Below are 24,086 nucleotides of genomic sequence, written 5' to 3' on the forward strand. Positions count from 1 at the left end.
GATAATCAGCCGATATCATTTATATCGGATGATCGCTCTCCTCGTTACACTTCTTTCTTATATCTAAAATATATACATAAAAAAAATAATTATGATAGGTCATCCATCTTGTCTCAAATACACTTCACAACTCACGGATCTCATTAAAAATATGAGGTGGCAATGTGTAGAATGCAAAAAATGCTGTAAATGCGGCCTCACGGGAAACGCCGTAAGTTCCTCATAAAAATATTATTATATTGTTAGATATCATAAATCTTTCGATCGTCATTTTTTGAAATATTTTTTAAGTTGGATTTATGATTATTAAAATAATAAAACTTTGACTATGGGAATTGCTATTCATTCATAACCGTTGCCAGAATATCTACCATTTTATCGTTTATAGTTTTGTAATCAGGGTCAAAGATCTTATAATTTACAATGTTTTTCGCTTTGAACATTTAGGCTGTCGATATTAATATGATACATGTTTTAATATATTATGTACTTATTACTTTTAATTACGTAAATTAATTATTTGGAATACAACTTAAGCAGACGATAAAATAATTTGTGCAAGCACGTATTATATAATTTTATGAAACGATATTTATCAACCGCTCGAATTTTGGGTTGTTATTTTTTGATATTACGCGCTAGGACGCCAAAAACTCTCTGATATAACTCTGCATTTTTAGTAAGCGTAATTCGTTCAAGCGATGTGAAATTTTTCGCTACGTGATTTACATAATCAAGCTAATATTAGGTATAATTTATAAATACTGAGCGAGATCATGAAATCGCGACCGCTGGTTACTTATATCTCAAGATCGCCGTGATGAATCAGTTATGATATCGCTTAGCGATGTATATCGCATTGCTTGAGTGAATCGCTCTTCATGGCCGAAGGCCTAACGCTAATATCATATTTATATATTTTTTTTAAAAAGGTTTATTTTAAATGATATATTTTATCAGGATACCCTGGCGCTTTGCAGTGCGTGCGATCGAGGTTTTCACAAAGATTGTTGCGGCCTTACCTTATCCAATTCTCAAAGTTTAACGCACCTTCCATTTTTTTCCATTAATTTTATTTGTTAATTTAAAAAAAAAATATTAATTAGAGAAAATAAAGTTGCTGTGATTGCATATTTAAATAACTTTATGTATTTTATCTTAGTTTTGAGTCTTATTTTTATAAAAAAAATTTAAACTATGTTCCCCTGCATTTACATTTACGGTGAATTATACAAAAAAATTTGCATACTTCCCCACCAATTCGCTTTTACTTTAAGTGCAGGGATATGCAACAAATAAGCTGAAAACGGAACTCTTTACTTTATACAATTATTTTTTAAAATTACTATATAATTAACCCACCCCCCCCCCCCCCGCTTTTCGACCTATCAATGGATTTTATAATTTACAATAAATATTTTTTGATTATTTTAATATATATCTGATTCCCTAGAGGAACTCTTTTTTAACTGTAAATGTAATAAAATCTAAATTATCTTAACTATTTTTTTTAAATAATCGGAAAAAAAGAAAAATGGCTCTGTCCTTATTGCTATAATCTCAAAGACCGTAACATGATTAACAATATCGCTAGCGGCGTTAAAAAACGTTACAAGCTCACTCATTACCAACAATCATTGGGTTCTCTTAAAAATACCCCCAACATATCTAACAAATAGTAAATAAAAAATACCGTATTTTTTAGTTTCTTTAACTTTAACCCTCGAGTGAAAGCATTCATTTAAAATAATATTGCTGGAACATTTTTAGGCCCGAATTCAGATTACTATATCTCAGTTATTATTTTTTTCCCCGCCATTATATTCTTATTCAAATATGCTTAAAAACATTCATCTATCTAATATGATTATTATTTTTTAAACTTGATTCAATATCATTAATAGCAATTTTATAGGTTAATATAGAGTCAGTCAAGAAATATTAAAATTAAAAAATATTTACCTCGTTTAAATTTGTATTTAACCTTTTTATTTTTTATATTAATAACTAATTAAAAAATTTATAGTCTAAAAATACCAATTTACATTGAAATTATAGCATTTGAAGAAAAAAATTGGACTTATCAAAATTGATTAAAATTTTTCATATCTCAAAAAAGACACTAATTAAATTTTGCATACATGTTATTTAATAGGGCTGTGTCGATATTAAAATCTTGTTTATAAATGTGTATATCCCAGAATTGGCAGCTAATTTTTTATGCATTAACATCTTGTAATATAAATATTACATTAAAAATTTTTTATAAAACAAAATTATTATAAGGAGGCGTCAGAATTGCTCTATCATAATTTTTTCTGGATTAGATCGGCAAAAAATTATTAAAAACCGATCCACGGCTCATTTCATTTGCCGATGCTGACTTTTCTTTAAAATATTTTTATTTGATAAATTATTTTAAAATTTTATTAACATTCCAGGATGGTTATGCATTAAAAATTTATTGCTTATCTTGTGACAATTCCAAGATATGCACATTTATAACCATATCATTTTAATATCGGCACAGCCCTACTATTTAGCCATGAACAAACCTTCGTAATTATCATATTTAATTCGTATTTTTTAAAAAAATGCTATGATCAGTATATACAGTGCTCTCTTAGGTTTTATGCATAGAGACCGTTTAGAAATGATTGTTTTTAAACCAAGACCAAATCCAAAAGTTATGAAACCTAAAGCGATAAATTATTTTATAGCCTTAAGCTAGGCCTATAAATGGGCACCTATCGGTTATTTGATAAATTAACTTTGTGTATGCAAAAATAATAGCCACCACCCATACAACAAAAAATCCGTCAAAAGTTTTTCCGAATCGAATATCGGTAAGCAGCACCCGCCTTTCAAGAGAGGCCGAGGTAGACCTCGAATAAATTTCGGAGGTATTAATAATAGCGGGGGTTACAAAAAGAAGGGTAGGCATTCGCTTTGCATTAAGACTACTACTAATTCAACGAACCAGAATTTATCGTTCGCGAATCTTAAGGACAAGGCTCTTTGGAATAGGAAACCTTTTATGACGGCCGGTGGCGATAAATTCAACAAATCAAAACGGGATAAAGATCGAATCTCTCCTAAAAATTTGATCAGTAAAGGTTAATAAAAATATTGAGAATCCCAATCTTGTTTTTCAAAATAAAAATGAAAAATTGGGCGTCCTAGTTCGCTCAACGCTGTTTCTAAAACGCTTGTAAAATTGATATAGCGAGAATTTGATCACTTGTGTTTTTACGTTGGAAGCGCTTTAAGAGCTTTATATAGCTAGGACGAGATCTTATGGTTTTTTTAAAAAATTATTATTTATCATTAATTTTATGATCCCAAATTTTTGTAACAAAAAAAAGCTTAAATTTTGGCCGTAGCAAAAGGAGTATATATTAGAGGTCTGCAATGGATGGGTTTTTAACTCGAACTAAAAAAATCAGTATTCCATCCGTCCGCCCATATTTTTTAAACCTAACTGGTTGGTGTTTTCGCTTATTATTATTTATTCTCATAAATTATACACTAATATGCGATTTTATGAGATTTAAAAAAATAGTTTTTTTTATAAATATTAGCTTGTTCTGCTATTTTCGCCCAAAAATATTTAAAATCTCTCGCCCGCATGTTTTAAAATTTTGTTTAACCCGCCCACCCAAGGAAAAGGTATAAGATTTTTCGAGGAAAGTCAAGAAATTGTAGGAAAGGAACCGGCTGCAACCCGTTTTTTTTAATTGTAAGGCACTTACCAACTAGGCCATAGACAAATGATTCAAAAATATTTAATATTTGCTAGCTAATAAATACAAAATTAGGTAACGTTTTTATATAAATAAATCCTTATTGTTAACATTTTTAACCCCACCGCCGGGCTGCAAACTTGCGACATCGATTATACAAATAATTTTTTTGAAAATTGGATATGTTTTCATTTGAAAAGTAATGCAAAACATTCACAAAGAATATGCCGGCTATATATTATATTTCACGCTTTAAATAAATTGTCCATTTAAGCATTTATATCTCCTTTTTTTATTAAATGATAGCGGTCTGGATCAAATGTTTGTGGGGGAGTAATTAACATTAATGAAATCTAATATTATTTAAAATAAATTGGGTATTTAATTATCTTATCGTTATTACTGAAAATAAAAAGAAAAATTAACCCTCTGCCTTAAATTGTAAAAATAAAATAATAAAAATGATAATTTCTTACCATCTACATATCCCGATATTCAAGAGGCAGTACTGGTCTTTTTATAAAATTTATCTTAAGGGGAAGGCTTAAGAACTGAAAACTTTTAAATTAAAGATATTCATGAAAATGATATTTAAAAAAGGCTACATAAGCTTTTTTTTATGTTTTTGTTTAATAAGACATGCTAATATATGTTTTAGTATTTAGATTCATCGAAAATTTTTTTTTAAGCGCCCAAAAATAAAAATTTAGATTTCTCAATTTTTTATTTTAATGGGTGCTAACCTTAAATACCCCTTTGCGTGTGTTAAACTAAGTCTCTTCATCTTGGCCAACATGATTAGTTTTAAAATTTTATATTTATTTTCTCTTAAAAAAACACAAGATTCAAATAATCAGCAACAAAATCAAGCAAATATTGTACTTCCTCCTGACGTGACCTTAGAAGATTACGAGTTATTTCAGAAGGCTAAAGCTAGAGCACAAAAGGTATTTATTTATCTATTCTATTTTAACGCTGCTTTTATTTTAATAAGGCTGCTACTATAATTGAAAAGAACACAATGAGATTCATACGCGTCTCGAGGACTATGATAAATAGTTATTTTTTGAAGGGATTAATTACTTGGTCTATAAATATTTATATTAAGGGTATTTCAATAATTATAAAATAAAATGACATTGTTAATAGCGAATTCAAGAATCCCAGTATCCCTTTCCTCACCTGTACGATCAAAGTGCTGTTAGCATAGGTGGAGAAGACACTAGCAACGCAGACAGTGGACGTGGGAGTCCTTCTAATCAGCCTCCCCCAAAAATGGCCGTTACAGTTACAGGACTAGGAAGCGCTTGTCCAGGTAACGAATTATGTAAATTAAAATGTTTTATCATATGTAATTAAAGAACCTTATATGTATTGTAAATTTACTATTTCTCAATGAAATAGTAAAGCCTCGAACCAACTTTTATTTGGTCGTCACCATCTCAGTTGCCTTCAAACTGTTTTTGCATATAGAAATTATTAGAAAATATACCACCCGCAACTGTATTTTTTTTTACTAAAATAGAATCGCCTTCAAGGACGTACTTTGTGATATCATATCTGGGGCTTATATTATTAAGTTTATCGGCCTTGGCCGATGATATTTTATTTGTTCACATTTTCCCTTAAAATTGAATTAAGTTTAATTAGACATGGTGATATGAAAATTTTAAAGTTATTTCCAAAACTATTATATTTTAGTCAAGAAGAATTATTTTAAATAATAGATATTTATAGTAGAGATCTGTAAATCACGCCCTGGCCTTAAAAATAATTTTGGTTCTTAATGGGTCGAGCCTAATATTTTTTGACGAGCTTAATATTTTTTGACGAGCTTAATATTTTTTGAGGGCTTTGGCTGGGCAGAACTTTAAAAAAATTTCAGGCCGGGCTTATATAAATTAGGCCCGATGCAGATCGCTAATTTATAGATTTATTTTAATATATCTAGGGAGTGTTGAAATGGGTCGTTTCGAAATTAGAACTTGGTACTCTAGTCCATACCCCCAAGAATACGCTCGACTTCCTAAATTGTTTCTTTGTGAATTTTGTCTCAAGTACATGAAGAGCAAGATGATATTGGATAGACACAAAGTTTATATACATTGCTTATAGGATGGAATTTTTTTCTATCACCTTTTCAAAATATTATTTTTTTTTTGGATTAGTTTTTTATAGTTTTAAAATTGAAAATTGAATTTGTTGCGTTAATTCATCATATTTATGGTAGGAGGTAGGTAATAGTAGTTTATTATAGTTTAATAAAAAATATAAATTTTATCTTAAATTTCACAAAATTATTTTTTGCTTATTTATTTTAAAAATCGTTATGTGCTAATCCAAAACATTAAGTTGGTAATCTCTGGTAATATAATATGTAATTAATTGGGCTTTTTCCCCAAAGTAATAAGTAATTAATAGGGCTGTGCCGATCCATATACGATATTTTTCGATTTTACTAAAAAAAATCAATCTAGCCGATTTTCAAAAAGGAGTAAAGATTTAGCCAAAATATAGCCTTGAAATTTTACCAATAGTATAAACCTTTCTGCCATCTTTGGGCAAAACTAATTAGTGTAAGTTATTTAATTTTGAGTTAACCGTTTTTAAAAATTGGCGAAATCGAGCCTTTTAACAATACTAGCTGAATGTGACTCGTTAGATATTTTAAAATCCCTTTCTTGTTGCACTAAATATAATAAAAAATAGTGTAAATTTTTTACTATTTGAACATTTACCAATAAATTACATTTTACTTCTTTTCATTAATTTATTATCTTGTAGGATTTCATCGATATTTTTTTATTCTAAGATAATGATGGAATAACAAAAATCTGTGTATAAATATTTTTTAAAAGCGTTTTAATCAAAATATTCACTTATCCCAGCTCTTAAATTCTATAAATATGGTTTATCTTTAAATTTGTAGAAAGGTTTTTATTTATAAGATATATAGTATATACTTATTTTATTAAGTTATAGTATCAGCCTTAAAACACACTATATGCATATAATATAATATATATTCATGTTAAATTTTCGATATAACAAACTTTGTATCTTTATTTTAATAAAAAGTAAAAACAAATTTAAATACTAATATCAATTAATAAAATTATATAATAATGAAATATAAAATAATTAAAATTCGAATATTGGATATTTTTCTTTATAAAGATAGGAGCCTCAAGTTAATGTGATAATAAGTTTCTCCTATGAGGGCTATATATATATCAGAGACCTACAGAGGTACCATTTGTACGGCCCGGCTCAGATTAAAAAAATTTAGGCCTGGCCCGAATATTAAAAAAAAAAATTTCTAAGGCCCGGCCTGGATTTAAAAAAAAAGGCCCTGGCCTGCAGGTCTCTGATATATATATCACCAGCTTTTTTGAAGACTAATTCTGATGAAATACTTGTTGCACGAGATGCCAAATACTAACATGCACAGTTTGCCAAAGTTGGAAACCATTGATCATTAACCCTCAAATAAATATTGATATCTTTGATAATTAATCAAAATTAAATTTGAAGGATCTTTATTTACTACAAATTCTTTCTTAATAAAAATAGGATTAAACAATAGACAAATAAAAATAAAAGTACACAAAAATCTTGGGTAATTTTTTTATAAAGTTTATTGATATTCCTAAGTCGGTTTAATACTAAAATAGCTAAAAAAGCTAAAGAAAAAAAATCTGAAACAAAAAAAAAGAAAGAAAAAAAACGAGAAGCCACCAAATACTTAAAACAAACCAAAACAGGGTGTTCTCATTCAAAAACTTTTTAGCCTATACTAAAAAGCAATAAGTATCCATATAAGCCGAGGACACAGTTTAAACATTTTTATTTTATAAGACACTTTTTTTTATGGGAGTTATGATGATTTATTACGAGAAAAGGAAATTAGTTCAAAAAAAATATAAATTTTGGTAAATATCGACAAATATTATATTTTTTCTAAAAATTAAATATCGGCGCAGATCCGATATCGATACTTAATATCGGTAGAGCCCTATTATGAATTATTTATAAAGAATTTTTTTTTATATATACAATGATAATATAAAAACGATACAAATATCAGATTGAATCGGTTTATCCGATATTTTTTGAAAAACGCTAAATATCAGTGCTAATCCGATATCTAATATCTGCACAGCCCTAGCAATTAATTACTTGTTTTTTTATGATATGAATATTGTTCGGATAAATTTTTATAGTTTCCCTAATTACATTATAACGTTAAACAAACGCAAGATGTGATTGTAAATTCGGATACAATAATTTTATCACCTATTTTAAACCAGGGGAAATGTAAATGGCAAAATCCTCCCGGTAACGAAATTCACAGGAAAAATGGGATCTCGATTTTCGAGGTAGACGGTAACGTCTGTAAAATGTATTGCCAGAATTTGTGTCTACTCGCTAAGCTATTCCTAGATCATAAAACGCTTTATTACGATGTTGAACCCTTCCTGTTCTATGTTCTCACTAAAAATGACGCGCAAGGTTATCACGTGGTTGGATATTTTTCTAAAGTCAGTCATTTTACATATTTTTTCTCAGAGAACTGTGGGGTTAATTTAAATTTTACCAATATTTTTAACATAGGCTAGATTTGAAAAAAATAATATATTTTAAGAATTCCCGGGGCAGCAGGTCTCTAACATTTTCATCATCTTATTTTTAATATATATTATTCTCTAACATTTTCATCATTATATTTTTAATATATATATATTATATTAAACTTCGATTTATTTAATCGCATATAATTTTAAAATTTCCGAATGGAAAAACTGAATTTTATTTATTACAGGAAAAAAATAATCCTCAAAACTACAATGTATCGTGCATTATGACGTTACCCCCATATCAGCAACAAGGTTACGGACGCCTGTTGATTGATTTCAGTTAGTATATTTATATATATATATCTGCTGATGTGATTCAATTCTATTCTCTTAGACGTTTATTATAATCCTCTAAGGATGTCTTTGAGATAGTATTTGCTTTTAAATTAATACTATTAATTATATTTCTAATATTCTAGATTGGATTGCTTTTCATTTGAATCTGATGTATTTTGAGAATCTCCATCTAATTATTGATACCTCTTTTTATGAGAACATATGAATACATACCCCTTTATTCATTTTTGGATATTAAAGAAAAATTTTAAAAAAAATTAAGGGTTAATTTTTCGGGGGGCCAGTTTTCTGAAAGCCAAATTTTTGATTATCATAATTATAATATGAATGGATTAAACGAATAAATTAATTAATTAAAATAAAGAGGAAAACAATTAGTGTGGAAATTAATAAATATATTAATTATTTATTATGGTTAAATTTTTAAATCAAATATTTAGGTTATCTTCTATCGAGGAAAGAAGGTATTCCTGGCACGCCAGAAAAACCTTTATCCGACCTCGGTCGATTGGCTTACTCTTCATATTGGAAAGGAGAAATATTGGATTATTTGAATGAACACCAAGATGCTCCGACATCATTTAAAGGTTTTTTTTATCGCGTTTAAGAAAATTTTTGCATTATTGTTATAACCACTATGACTCAAATGCCATTTTATTTGCCTGCCAGATTTAAATTTATGCTCTTTAGTTATCATTTGTGGCCATTTTTAATCTTATAAATATTATGAACCGTATGTCAAGGCATTTATATTACTTAAATAACTAGTTGCAGTTATATCATATTGTTACATTTTGCTAACTATATTTTATTTCGTTAAAAATGTGTTATTTATAATCTATTATTTTTAAGCTAATCATGATATTTACAGTAAGTTATAAAGGTAACCTATCTCCGTTTAAATCAAATAATCGATCTTAGAATGACTTACATCATTTATTATAGACATCTTTAAATTGTTTACAATAAATATAGATTCAAAAAAAGTAATTTAATGTGATACCAATTTTGTACTATCTTAATTTAATCAACTAAAAAAACGAATTCGTAGTTTATTGTAAATTTTTTCTACATTAAATTTGTTTTACAGCTATCAGTGATACAACCGGAATAACTCCATACGACATAGCTCAAACACTTCAAACACTTAACCTTTTAACTTATAATCGCGAATCACAAGCTTTTGAGATAAGCATTGATTTCGACGTCCTCGAAACCCACTTGCTTAAAAAACGAATCGAAGCGGAAAAAATCGAAAAGGGGCATAGAATCAACACCAAGGCCGATCCTATGTCATTGCATTGGTTTCCTGTCAAGTACAGGGATGATTTTACTAAAATAATGAGTAAACTCGATTTGAATAATTATTTTACAAAATATTTCATGTTTGCTCATTGATTAGATCAAGAATATTTGTTTGATATCATGAAATATATCTCAACAACCTACATATATCTAATTTTTTTTAGTGTTAGATCAACCATTTACAGAAATTGAGCCACTAAACCCCTCTCCAATCAAAGATGGATCAAACCAGTCAGATATTATTGATCTCCAGCACACTGATAATCACGTTACTACCCAAGAGATAGAAATCGTAGAAGCAAATACAAATAATGAAATTGGACTAGATCCTAGTTTTGAAATTGAGGAGAATGCTGTTAGTTTTCCAAATAAAGGCATAGATAAAATAGCATCTCTCAAATATAAGGTAATTAAGAGTTTTATCTTATTTTTACAAAATAAAAGACAATTAAAATCTAGGGATTTGTAATAAATTATATTATACCTCCTTACTATTCCATTAGTGATTTCTATTTTTTACATATTTAATTCATATTATTCAATTTTATTTTAAAAATGCATCTATAACAAACACAATGTACAAATTATCAATCATTCTTTTTAATTAATGGCAAACTTATAGAATAAGAAAAAACGAAAACACCGACATTGGCTAGATTATCAGAAGCTAGCAATTAATAGGAAAAAAAGGGCCGCTTTGCAAAGGGGGAAATTTGAAGAAACAATTATCATTCCAGAATCTATTATTGGTAATCTATACAGAATTTATAATATTACAGTTATGAAAGTTTATTTCTAATTTTGTTTACTTATCATCCTTCACAAAAGTATAAGTGTCATTTTAATATTTTTTTAATATATACCCGGGCTGGGCCTTAATTTTTTTTATAAAAAGGCCGGGCCTGACCTGGCCGAAGAAAATTTTTGAAGAAAAAACCCTAAATGGTACCTCTGCAGGTCTTATAAATATTGATATAAATAAATCAGTAGTATTTAAAATTTATTATATATATATATATATTTAGATTATATTAACCAACACAGATATATCATTGACCGAGATCTGCATTTTTGAAAAATACATTTTTAATTCTTACAAATCAACAATAAAAATATTAAAACATATTTTAGAACCTAATGATTTTTTTTAAAAATTAAGATCAAACCCCTATATCGAATAATATATCCGAAAATATTCCGCCTAACGCTCATACGCCAAAAAGGAAAGAAGCTTCTAGACAGAATTCGTCTATCATTACTCGTTCAAACAAAAAACGTATCGAGGAAAGTGTAAGCTTAAAATATTTTAACATTTACTACGATTTATTAAACCATTTAAATCTATTTTTAAAATAAACTATTTTTTTCATTTAAAAGTGTAAGACATCTTCCCAAAAGGCAGATTTTCCTTATCACTCCGACGATGGCTCTGACGATAATCGATCTCACCCCCAGACTCTTTTAAATCAAACATTTAAATTGAATTTGACAAATACTTTGACGACAAATCAAGAAACTAAAGGCCCCACGTGTAATGATAACCAAAGTAATGATAGAAACAAGGAAAACGATAGTTATTCTTTAAATCAATGCACAAATATTAATGATAGCCCAGCTGAGGTATTGTTTGTGTCGATCGATAATTATGACATGGAAAACCCCGTACCGATTCAATCTAAAATTCAAAACATTACCTACCCCTCCTCTTTATTCAAGACCAGTATGACGTCACAAATACCTAACCAGAATGTATCTTCCACGCCCACACTAATTACAAACTCGAGTTTTGACAACCACAATTTTACATCTGCAATACTTAGTTCAGGTTTGAGTTTTTTTTTGAAAATATTTTTAAAATCTAAGGAGACTTTTCTGAAAATAAATAATATAATTATATATTTTTAAAAGGATTCTCTCCAACATTTTGCACAAAATTCACAACCACACAATCCTCACTGTCTCCTTCATCACACGATTCCGGCTACATAAAAACAAATATCTGTCCCTCTTTTATAACGAACAACTTGGAATTATTCACGGACACTAACAAGATACCAATTAATGACAAAAATGATTCCTTACCCCAGCAAGTTGATTTGCAAATCGACGAAGAAGTAAGACAGCTACAAATGAGTCACCCTTGTTTTTATCAAAAAATCAATCACCAACAGACTAGTTACTCAGATAATCCTACCCCAAACTCTCAGCCATTAGTTTATGCCACCAATTTACCAGATAGTTTAATCATTTCTCTCCGACCTGACTTCGATGATCTTAACGACGTTTCAAATGACGACTTGCTGTTCGAGGATACCTCTTTCGAAGAGGATGTGAATAACGTTGATGGTGTCTCCGATTTTTCTTCCGTCATCGATTATTACGATTCCTTGAACGATATCGAACCTACTATTGGATCGGATCAAGATTTTTCTTCCTTTTATGTTGGAACTGGTCGACCTTTCACCGGGAGAAACGAAAGGGTGCCGCTTAATGATTTGATTTTGTCTAATCAGCTTAATATGAATACTAACGAGCCTTATCCAAATCCCGCTTTTTGTCAAAACGAATCTATCCTACCTCGGGAAATATCAAAAACGGATTATAATTTACCAACTAGTCAATATAGTTTTTCATCTGAGGAGTGTCCGACATCATTTAATGGATGTCAAGTCAAAGACGCGAGTAGTCTTAATTCGGGAGTTTTTTTATCATCAACCAGCGACGACAACAACAATTACAATTGGTGTTTATATTCAAGTATTAAAGAAAATATTATAAATGAACAAGCTAAATCTCAAGATTTTGTTTATAAAAATCACCTCAAAGTACCAATCTCCACCAACATAAACATGAATGAATATCCAACTTTAGGAAAATTGGCGGAAACATTATTTTGTCCAAACGTAATAAAAAATTCGCAATTATCTCACGAATTCGATATATCATTAGGTTTATTAGAATCTCCGGCATCTCTTCATAGCAATGAATTAAATTTGACATCTTCACCTATTCAATATCAAAAATTATCGATTCTTAACACAGATACCAAAGTCTCGCCGATTATAGCTAATTTAGAGCCGAATCCGAAATTTAATTTTTCTCAAATTTATTCGAACAAAAAAATACTCCCGGTTTTACCTTTAAATAGGGACCCTGTTGTCACCTCTCATCTCGAAATTAATAACTCAATCCTATCTCCGCATAGCACACTATCTATTACTGACACATCGGAATACGATAACTTTGAAAGTGAAGATATTAATAAATTCGCATCTCCAACATTTTTATACGCCCCTATAAACAATATTTTCCACATATCGCCCATCGCTCTTCCCCATAACAATTTAACAAGATGTAACCTTGTTGACAACACTCGTGTCGGGAAATCTAATGACCAAGTCACAAAAGGTTTATATAATAGTCCCGAGAGTAATAAAATCAATCCCCAGGATCACTCCATACTGAATTCCATACATTTTGGCACTAATTTAAATTTTAACCACAATACAAAGCCATATAATAATAATCACGTTTCCCTTAAAACTAGCTGCAATTTAGCCAAGTTACAAAAATTGACAAATGGCCTCATCGCGTCGGCAACATCAACCATTCCAACCATGTATTCGAAATCCTGTGCGACCGCAGCCATAATTACCATGAGTAACAATCATCAAACCTGTTTAGGATCAGCAGCCATTTTAACCCCTCCTCCAAATCACACTCCGCCTCCTTTAACCTTGTTGAATACTAAGCAACTAATCAATAAAGTTTCGCCATTTATTTCTAACCAAGCTAAGCGAAATAACGATAACACTTCCAAATCCGCATCTAACAGTGACGTTCGGATTTTAATCGAAGATTCGCCCAAATCAGTGTCATCGTCGACGACCAGTCCAAAGAAAATTTTTCATCGATTAATCAAACCTAATATTCTTCCCAAATTACCAAATATTATCCAACGTCACGATATTCCCGTTCTCAATAATAACTTTATACAAATTTCACCTTATATTACCTCTGCCACCGGTATCTTACAATCCCCGACAAAACATAAGAAAAATGTACCCTTACATTCCGTCGGGATTGTTTCCGGCTTCCCAAAATACCCACCATTAACTCGGCAATTACCGAATTTTGTTAAATCTTCCCATAATCCACTGCACAAGCCTAAATCGGTAAAACAGAATAGTGTTCCCCAACCTAACACGTGTCTCATATACCAACCGATAACTCAACCGGGATTATCGGCTTTACAAATTGGAGGATTCGCTTTGCAAATGCCCAATTTTCCCCAATCATTTACTTCTAACCAATTTTTACAGAATTCAACTCACATGCCACCAGTTTTAAATAACCCCTCATTCCTAAACTATCTTAATATGCACAATAATATACACATTCAATCTCTAAACGATCCACATCTTACAGGTGGTACTGCATGTCCACGTGCTATACATATATTTCCACAAAATCCTAATGCTCAACGAATTAATTACCCATATACTAATAACATACTTTTATCAACGAACTTGTCCTCCTTTAATAATGGCTGCTGATCTGATATTGATGTTTATGTTAAGCGAATAGATAGCTAGTATTCTAATATGGAAGAATAATTGAATTTTAAGACATAATGATATTTGTAATAGTGTAAAATTTTTAAACTCTTTTGTATTGGTTTATTATTCTTTTTAGTAAAAATTACACATTTAGATTCAAGGTTATACCTAAACCAGTTTTTAACCAGTTTTTATTATATAATCATGACGTAACTTATTGTATATATCATTTTATATAATATATAATATATGTCCATAAGAAAGTTAAAAATTGTAACATAATAATTTATTTTAAAACTAGTTATATTATAAGATTATGTAATCTATTCAAAATAAATTTATTTAATCATTGATGTTAAAACCCGAATGTGTATTTGCTCATAGGTATTTCTTATAACTATGTCTAAATTTGATTTTTTGTTTTCACCCCCCCCCCCCCCCCCTTATCCTTTAAAAATATATTACCGTTTTTAAAAGATTACATGTAAAATTATTGATTGCTTTTTTTTACTCATAAACTATTTAAATTAGAGATTTGAAAATTCCGGTCCGAACTTATTTTTAAAAAATAATTTCGGTTAGGATTGGATCTGGCTTAGTATTTTTTTAAAAAATTCGGATCTAGCTTAAATTTAATGTATCAATTTTGTGAAACAAAAAATACGTCATCAAGTTTGTACTTAGTTTAATCTACTTGATCGCGCCAACACATTTTGAAATATTTGAAGATTAAGGGTACGTCCAATACTCAATAAAAAAATCATTAAAGATTTACATGTAAATATCTAAAAGTTAGTTCATCCTAGAACACTAATGGGCACCTTAATGTTTTATTATTTTTTTCAAATTTTACGGTAGTTTCATGCAGCCCTAATTATTTTTTAATATGTAAGTTTAAAAAAATTTGTTCGCTTATTTAATTTTACTTTCTTTTTTTTTAGTGTGGAGGCGAAACATCGAAACTGCACTATTATATAAAATTAAAATTTCAGCCCTAAAAATTATTTCTTAAGATAAAAGTGTACATTTAAGGATAATGTGGAAGTGGGGGGGGGGGGGGGTTAGGCTTTACATTTAGAACACAATCGTTTGCAATTTAAAAATACTGAGAAAAAATTTTTTCTTTCAATTTTATTTTATACCGTTTATATGGGCAGATAAATATGGTATTGAAAAGGTTGCAGAAATCAAATGTTATAAACGTATATTAAGTCAATTTATTGATATTTAAATTTAAAAAATATAATGATCACATAATTAAAAATAGTTTCCTATATATATTCACAATTTAATTTAATGTAGTTTATAATAAATTGATCTTTTTTTTAAAAGTTAAAATAAAAAATTGAACATTAGTTTATTAAGTAAATTGATTTATAAAATATAAAATTTAATATTAATTTATAAACAAATTGATTTTTAAAATATAAAAGTTGTTTTTAACAAAAAGAAAGAAACAATTCTTATTACATTTGAAATATATTAAGTTACGCCATAAATAGCTTAAGGATGTAAAAAAAACAATTTTTTAAAGTTAAGATAAAATACATGAGTGTCACTGTTTAACATTTCACACTTTTTTATTTTTTATTTGCCCTCTGTCTATAATTTTGTCGTTTGTCATTCTTGCTCGTTAACCCCTTCGTTGATCTTTTTTTGTTGTACGTTTTGTCTATTTAGTTCCACACACAAAAAAACTAATTTTGTTTTAATATAAGGAAGAGGAAAAAAAAAACTGGTCTTTGAACGTTGCGATTCTGATCATTCACTTGTACATTTTGGTTTCTTGGTTCATCACCTCCCCTTCTAAAATTCAATGTATAAGGTGATGCATTATTATTAACATTCGCTTTAAAAACTGTTGCACCATTAGAAGAAAGTTCTACAGTTGATCTTTTTTTTATTTGGTCCAAGTGTCTTTTTATAATTTTGTTCCCAGTATCTCTATCATACAACAAATTTCCGTTTTGGAATTGTTTCATTTTATATTATAATTTTTTATTTAATTATTTTTATTTTTTAAATTTTACTCCTTTATTTTTCAATTTGAACACTTTTTTTATATCATAATTTCTCTTTAACTTGTTCTTTATAACAAAATTTCTCTTTCTCCTTCCATTTTCAACATATGATCTCCATATCGTATTCTTAATCTCCTTTTCAACATCATGATATTTAATCACCTTTGTTTTAATTTTCTTTTCCAAAGTTTTTTTAAATTTTTTATTAATTATAAAATTTTTTATTTTATTATTTTCTTCAATTTTTGTTTCATTATTGTTTTTAATAACTATAATTTCTTCAATTGTTATCAAATGATTTATTTCTTCTAATCTATAAGAATTTATTTTTTTAACATGGTATTATTTTTGGTACAGCATTTTGCTTTAAGCGAAGCTTGATATTGGTTTTGCAGATGGGTTTATCGGCCATTTTAAGTTTGTAATCAAGTATGAGTTTAGTAAGTTTATCATTACAATAATCATCACCTATATTTCCCACAAATTTTTTTAAAATATTTTTGAAGGCACTTAGCCACTGCCAAGTAATGGACTCTTATTGCTATTAACAACGATCGCTTGTAAATTTTTAGTTACTCCTTCATAATTTACGCTAATTTGCGCCGTTCCTAATATTTTGATTTAATAGCCGTCATAGCCTGTTAATTTTAAATTAGATTTCTTTAATTCAGTGATGCCTGCGCTCTAGCTATCGAACTAGGTATTATTGAGAATCTAGAACCAGTATCGACCTGCATGATCGTTGACAGGTTATTCAATTTTAAAGTTACTTTATACGCGTTATTATCTGTGTTGTCTTTATCAGCATCCATATTATTTATGTCCAAGTTATACAAATTATATTCTTTTTTTTCTATTTTATTATTATCATCCTCTTTTATTTCTTCTATGTTTATGGTATTTATTTTATTAGTGTATCGTGTTTGATTATTATGGTCGACATGATGTCTACAATTACATGCGTAACTTCCTCCTCGATTTCCATTATAATTATTACTATGCCTTTGCGTGCATCTTGAAGTATCATAGCGTCTGTTGAATCCGTGATTGTAATCATAATAAAATCTTTGGTTATTATCGTTATTATAACTGGTTCTATTTTCAAATCTTGAAAAATTATTGTATAATCCTGGGTAATTTGCCCTAACGTTATTGTAGTTACCCGCATTATAGTTCTGATGTCTAGGGTTGTAATTATTTCCCTGATAATTATTTCTTTGAAAGTTGTTGTTTCTCGTAGTCCATAGTTGTCTGTTATCGTTATTCAATCGTGGATTATGTCTATCGTCGCATCTGACCACCTGTTTGTTTTCTTCAACTTTCATGCCTCTTTGTCTTTCCAAATGTTTTACGCTTGTTTCTTCTTCAGTCTTTTCACTTAAAGAAATGTTTTCAACTTTAGCTATTATATTTTCTTTTAAGTCTCCTCAAAATCATCTCTTAAACTAAAGACTTCTGCTAACGTAATATTCTCTTTCAACGTAATTTTCTGCCTGATACTTCTGCTATTTGATGAAATTTTTACTTTTTCAATGACTCTACTATCGCTTAACGAACATTCATTTTGTAAAATACATAATCTACTTACCCAATTGATGTAACTTTCATTTTTACCTTGTACAGCTGCATTGAATAATAACAATTTCGAACTTGTAGATTTCCTCGGGTGTAATAACCTAAATTTTTCAATCAATATCGATGGATTGATGAAATCGGTAGGTGAACATAGATTTGAGCTTGATGTATTCTTCGTCTGGTAGTCTTCTTGTGAAGGATCCTGCTTTTTCGATATCAGAGATCTGAGCATCGTTGAATATGTCTTCGAAACGACTTAGAAAAACATCGCCATTACCTGTGTATGTTGGAAATTCAATATTAATATTAACGTTATTATTTGAGGTCTGTTTCATAATTTATAATTTACAATATCCTTGAATTTTTCTATTTTATAGTATTGGATTTTATAAAAATTTTACGAAGTTAATTTATATTTAATATTTTAGAAAATTTTAATTTAGGATGCTGCCACCATGAAAAGGTTTCAGAAATCAAAGGCAGAAATCAAATGTTATAAACGTATATTACGTCAATTTATTGATATTTAAATTTAAAAAATATAATGATCACATAATTCAAAATAGTTTCCTATATATATTCACAATTTAATTTAATGTAGTTTATAATAAATTGATCTTTTTTTTAAAAGTTAAAATAAAAAATTAAACATTAGTTTATTAAGTAAATTGATTTATAAAATATAAAATTTAATATTAGTTTATAAACAAATTGATTTTTAAAATATAAAAGTTGTTTTTAACAAAAAGAAAGAAACAATTCTTATTACATTTGAAATATATTAAGTTACGCCATAAATAGCTTAAGGATGTAAAAAAAAACAATTTTTTAAAGTTAAGATAAAATACATGAGTGTCACTGTTTAACAGGTATAATATTCTTTATTTTTATTATTTGTGGGTATGGGATTTCTTCTTCCACCTTGCTTATGTTCCCATACTAGCTTTAAAAGAATTAGGCGTTTTTTATAAGGTAGATATATAATATAATAGGAGAATAAAAGACATCCAAATAACGTGTAGGTTATCAATTCACCTTAATCTCATATTTTTCTTTCTTTGATACGTTAAGGTCTTTCATCTGGTTTATGAGGTATTCATTGAGCCCAGCAGCTTAAATCCGGGATCCAGTCTGACATTTTTAAAAAACTTTAGGTTGAACTTGAAATATTGGGTTCGAGCTGGATTTCATAATAAAATAAAAATTTTTGAGCTCGGACCAAAAAAATTAAATTCACAAGACTAGTATACATCCATGTCTGTTTGACTTCTTGATAGCTATGTAAACCCAATAAGCAGAATTGATTACCCTTTATTTTTATTCAGTTAAAAAAAATAATAATTTAGTTAAGCAAATAAAAATACTAAAAGAAAGAGACTTTTCTCTCACTTTCTGGAAAGAGTAGAAGTATCTAGATTGTAAATTTAACATGCTCTGGGATATAATAGGATCACCGTTTCTTGGTAAATAGCATAGTTGGTGTCAGATACGAGAATACTTTTTAAAATGTTGGTAGTGAAGTAAGGAATTTCAAAGGTTCACTACCCTAATAAGAGTTAATTAATTGAATAAGGGTTATTAGATTACTCTATAACATATCACATAATATGTGCTTATTCCTCCAAGAACATTTAGAAATTGATAAAGGAGAGTTTCGATAAAAAATAAACATTGCCATTTATAAGCATAAAAAGATAATTAATGCCTGGAATGAAAATAAATAGTTAAGGATTCAACACATAATTTGATATAAAAAATTATAATTAATAGGGAAGGATAGGAGGATAGCGGGAATATTTTTTCGATGAAAATATGAAAGCCTTTTAACATATATGTAATAGTATTACCTTTTCAGTTACGCCAAAATATAATCTACTTTTTGGGGTATCCTATTTGTATGATAACTAACCTACCATAAAATCACTTTTTTTATTTTTTCACGTAAGCTTTTAAAAAGATTTTTTGATATAGAATAAACAATTGATTATTATATTCCATATTTAAAATAAATCGTCATAATAAGTAAAGGGCTTTTTTTATGTGCATGAAAGGGTAAAGAAGGGATTTAAAAAAAGGCTCTTATTTAATCGCTCAGAATTTATACTGAAATGAGAAAAAAATCTTAACCAGAATAAATACTTAATGCTGAAAGAATACTGAATGCTCAAATAAAAACTTAATAGACCAGAAAAAAAAATACTAATTGCTAAGATATATATCTGAAACGCTCAGATTAAGTGAATCACTAAGAAGAGTAAATGAAACGCTCAGATCTAGTCAGTTAAGAAATATTTTTTCTTCTATTGATTTTAAGAATTTGTATACAATTATAAATTTCAAAAAAAATATTAGCCCCTTCTGGCCCACTAATGCACCCTCTAATTAATACCCCCTCCCCCCACGTTATCGTAGTTGCTGGTTCCTCTAAATAAAAATTACTGGTTACGAGAGCTTATTTTAAAAAGTAAATCTTTTGATTTGTAAATATGGTTGGCTAAATAAAAATGTGGTAAATTAGACATTCAGAATATTAAATTTATAGGCACGTAGCTAGTAATTTTTATGGGGAGGGGGGATAATTTTATATTATTGAAATAAATTTTTTAGAAACATTTTTTTATTAAAGGCATATTATAAAATTTATTATAACCAATCCTATTTTAAAAAATAACAATTTCGGACATATAAAATAATATGGAAAATATTTATGAAAAAAATGATATAATATTGTTTAAAAAAGTGAAAATTTAATCCTCTTTGTGATTGATCCAATTTTTGAATAATTTGTTATGTGCTTGGGATTAAATCTGAATAAACAATTTAACCTATTTTCTGATGTGGTACTCCCATTCCCCTGACGAAAAGGTTCCTTCATTTGTGCTTGTGCTTATTTGTAATGTTGCCAAAATATATAGTAGTTTTAATATATTTGGAAGCAACTTCAAAATATATTTTAAACTATAATCTTTCGTACCAAGATTTAAATGAAATAAATTGGCCTTCAGATACATTAATATCACCCTATTTATAAAGTGTTTGCATTCAGCTATTGATGCATCATGGAATACTTTAACATCGTCACAATAAAAATTTGTGAAATATAATTTTTTTTCATCAAGGTTTAATATAGATTCAGAAGGTTATGCGGTAATAATATATGAAGATTTCTATGTTCTATCTAATTAATTAAGAACCTTTCATTCATTTGAGTTATAAAAGCATTCAAGAGAGAGATTAATATATTTATTTTGTAGTATATTCTTCGACTGAACTTATATTTATAATAGAATGATGGGTTTGCCTTGAAGTCAAATATTAAATTCATAGAGCTCTTCTTTTGACTCAGGAATGACATTTAAATACGAATGTTTTCAGTAATGTTGTTAAATGGCTAGATTTGAACTGATTATTTAAAACGGCTCAATATTTTATCCAGGAAAATATTACACAAGTCTGAAAATTTTGCTCATTGATGGCACAAAGGTTTGGAGATCTATTAGCGAAATCTTGAAGCTTATGCAATATTTTTCTTCCTAAAATATTGAGTTAGCCGTTTTTATATAGATTTTCTCGGACTTGGGGATGGGTTCAGGGTTTGGGTTCTCAGTCCTTAACAAGGGTATAAATAATAAAACTGAACAATTCATTAATTTCTGAGCGATTTACTATTTTTTCAGAAAAATTCAATTAAAAAATAACTATTTTTTAAATGAGGGCAATTTAGTAAAATAATTCTGACTTTTTCATTCTTTTTATTGTGCTATATAATGTAGGTCTTAAAAAATAGTTATAGATCAGAGTATTAGATGACTCGCAGACCAGACAAATGAAATATAAACCCCGCCCTTAAACCTAAAAAATAGTAATGTTTTAATTCTTTCCTATTCTTCCACCTTTTTTTGCCTGATTAAAGTGTATAACACAGGTGATCCACAAGAAGGCTTTTACCTACTACAAAGAATATCGATTAAAATTCGCCGATCCAACTGTATAATCTATACATGGGTCATTAAGCCCTGCCCACCTAATCTACATATTTATTTTTAAAGTTATCTTTCTTTTTAAATATTTTTTCTTTTCTTTTAAAATATATTTTTTTATTATATAGATATGTTATATTAATATTTATAATCAAAAATTTATCTTATTGTAACCTTTTAATATTGAATTTGAAGATAAAAATTTACACCTTAAAAAACATATTTAAAATACATTTAAATAATTAGGAGATGGAAAATATTTTCATTTATATTTTCATAGTAATAAGTGGAGTAAAATAGATTAACATAATTAAATTATTAAAGTTTTTGCTGAATATAAATTTAATGCATAGCATAAACATTAATTACAAGAGAATAAAATATATAGATTTAGTTTTAAACAGGGTTGTTTCGGTTACAGATATTTAAAATTGTTTGGTTAGGCATCTTGAGACCACAGACCAAACAGAGCCGTATTATAGGGCTACCTATCAAATCGGGGTAATATGGAACCGAGGCCGGTTCATTCCCTTACGTCCCTGTTATAAAAATTTCCGCTAAATAAAGTTTAAAATTCTTGAATCCGAATTCGGGTTCACAACCCTGGTTATAAGATATATTTCATATTTGACATATGAAAGTCGTCTATAGACTTAAAGCGTTTTTATTTTATGATAGTTTTAATATTTTTGTTTATTGAAATGATTGAATATTTTATTGTAATTTTTTAGAAATCTTTTTTTAAAAAAGTTACTTTTAAAGGGCTAAAATCATAATAGTTATATATCTTTGGCATTTGAATTTTTTATTATAGATAAGAAGATGAAAATAGCGACAACCACAATGTTATTCTAACCCCGGTCTCCCTCTATATATAAATTACCCCATAAAATAAATATCAAATGTTAGTAGTGCTAAATTATAGATAATCAGACTAAACTAAAACACTTATAGCTGTTAAGAGAAATAACCAATTAAGATAGATCAGGTAATTTAATTACATGGAAATACGTAAATATATATATTTGTTTATTATTCCTGATTCGATTCGTGGAACATTAGAAATATTCGAATTGAATAACTAATTTAAATTATTCAAATATTGTATATTTGTTTCAAAGACCTGTAAAGTACTATTTGTAATGCTCAGCTTAGATCTAAAAATTTTTTTATTTCGGCTCGGCCCAGTTCGGATTTTTTTAAAATATTTTTTATTTATTTTAAATTTTTATAGTTAATAAAGGCGATTATTAATATTTGGTTTTAAAATTTCTGCCTGGCCGGACTTAGGGTTGGAGCTTAAGGTATCGGGATTTGTTTAATATATTATATACTATTAGTCTATTGAGTTTAGTAAAATGGTTCTTCCTAGTATTAATTAAACGGCTCGATTTTGTCTATTTGAAATTAAGATTTCAGCAAAATAATATTACGCAAGCCTCGAGATTTTGTTTATAGATGTCCAAACCTTTCTGCCATCTATCAGCAAAATCTCCAGTCTTGCGTGTATATTTTATGGTTAAAATATTTGGCTAGCCATTTTGAAAAATTGAAACGCACAGTTAGCCCGAATTCGCAGCGAAATGCAATATAATTCGCCGTGAATTCACACTAACTGGGAATACAGGGTAACACCACTCTTTTTCCACGTTCAGGGTTTAATTTAGCATCTTAATCTCAAGGTGCGAATCAGTGATCTAACAATTAGGTTAGCAAAAATTGAGCCATAACAAGCCCCCTATATTGGGTTTGCCCAAACATATGTAATAAGCCGAAGATGATGATTAGCGGCCAAAGGTTACCATTTTTATTTATTTATTTTTTTAGGCTCAATCGATTTAAATTTCTTTTTTAGTTAGAAAAAGAAGAAAAATAAAGAAGTTGACACGTTGGGCCCACGGCATTGATGTAACGCCATTGGTAGGGGAAACGGGGGTTATAATGTCCATAAAAAATCGAAGCTATAAAA

The 24,086-nt window shown here is 28.5% G+C and overlaps 2 protein-coding genes across 2 annotated transcripts in view; one reads left to right on the forward strand and one right to left on the reverse strand.

Moving 5' to 3' along the window:
• The window catches only part of LOC135925811 (uncharacterized), a 38,015-nt gene extending 23,248 nt beyond the window's left edge, over positions 1 to 14,767 (forward strand). The window contains exons 4-19 of the mRNA XM_065461302.1: positions 99 to 211; positions 961 to 1,039; positions 1,531 to 1,678; positions 2,794 to 3,116; positions 4,587 to 4,690; positions 4,893 to 5,058; positions 5,695 to 5,837; positions 8,054 to 8,284; positions 8,566 to 8,659; positions 9,118 to 9,264; positions 9,768 to 10,022; positions 10,147 to 10,388; positions 10,605 to 10,731; positions 11,142 to 11,272; positions 11,360 to 11,807; positions 11,891 to 14,767. Coding sequence (XP_065317374.1) covers positions 99 to 211; positions 961 to 1,039; positions 1,531 to 1,678; positions 2,794 to 3,116; positions 4,587 to 4,690; positions 4,893 to 5,058; positions 5,695 to 5,837; positions 8,054 to 8,284; positions 8,566 to 8,659; positions 9,118 to 9,264; positions 9,768 to 10,022; positions 10,147 to 10,388; positions 10,605 to 10,731; positions 11,142 to 11,272; positions 11,360 to 11,807; positions 11,891 to 14,538 — 5,399 coding nt within the window. The 3' untranslated portion in view covers positions 14,539 to 14,767. The remainder of the gene's footprint in view (positions 1 to 98; positions 212 to 960; positions 1,040 to 1,530; positions 1,679 to 2,793; positions 3,117 to 4,586; positions 4,691 to 4,892; positions 5,059 to 5,694; positions 5,838 to 8,053; positions 8,285 to 8,565; positions 8,660 to 9,117; positions 9,265 to 9,767; positions 10,023 to 10,146; positions 10,389 to 10,604; positions 10,732 to 11,141; positions 11,273 to 11,359; positions 11,808 to 11,890) is intronic.
• A 2,457-nt stretch (positions 14,768 to 17,224) lies between these two features.
• On the reverse strand, positions 17,225 to 19,392 carry LOC135927017 (probable cyclin-dependent serine/threonine-protein kinase DDB_G0292550). The gene is made up of 3 exons (XM_065462952.1): positions 19,173 to 19,392; positions 18,151 to 18,414; positions 17,225 to 17,939 (listed from the first exon to the last, which is right to left on the reverse strand). The coding sequence occupies exons 2-3, from the start codon at positions 18,189 to 18,191 to the stop codon at positions 17,225 to 17,227; spliced, it is 756 nt and encodes a 251-aa protein (XP_065319024.1). The 5' UTR covers positions 18,192 to 18,414; positions 19,173 to 19,392.
• Positions 19,393 to 24,086: the final 4,694 nt, after the last annotated feature.

This window comes from Gordionus sp. m RMFG-2023, chromosome 3, assembly GCF_954871325.1.
Source record: "Gordionus sp. m RMFG-2023 chromosome 3, tfGorSpeb1-WG-v2, whole genome shotgun sequence".
NCBI lineage: Eukaryota > Metazoa > Nematomorpha > Gordioida > Chordodea > Parachordodidae > Gordionus > Gordionus sp. m RMFG-2023.

Excerpts from the sequence above, each read along its gene's own strand:
- LOC135927017 (XM_065462952.1), bottom strand. The coding sequence starts at position 18,191 with ATGCAGCTGTACAAGGTAAAAATGAAAGTTACATCAATTGG. Across the intron at positions 17,940-18,150 it reads ATGAAAGTTACATCAATTGG|TGAAAAGACTGAAGAAGAAA; the intron begins GTAAGTAGATTA and ends CATTTCTTTAAG.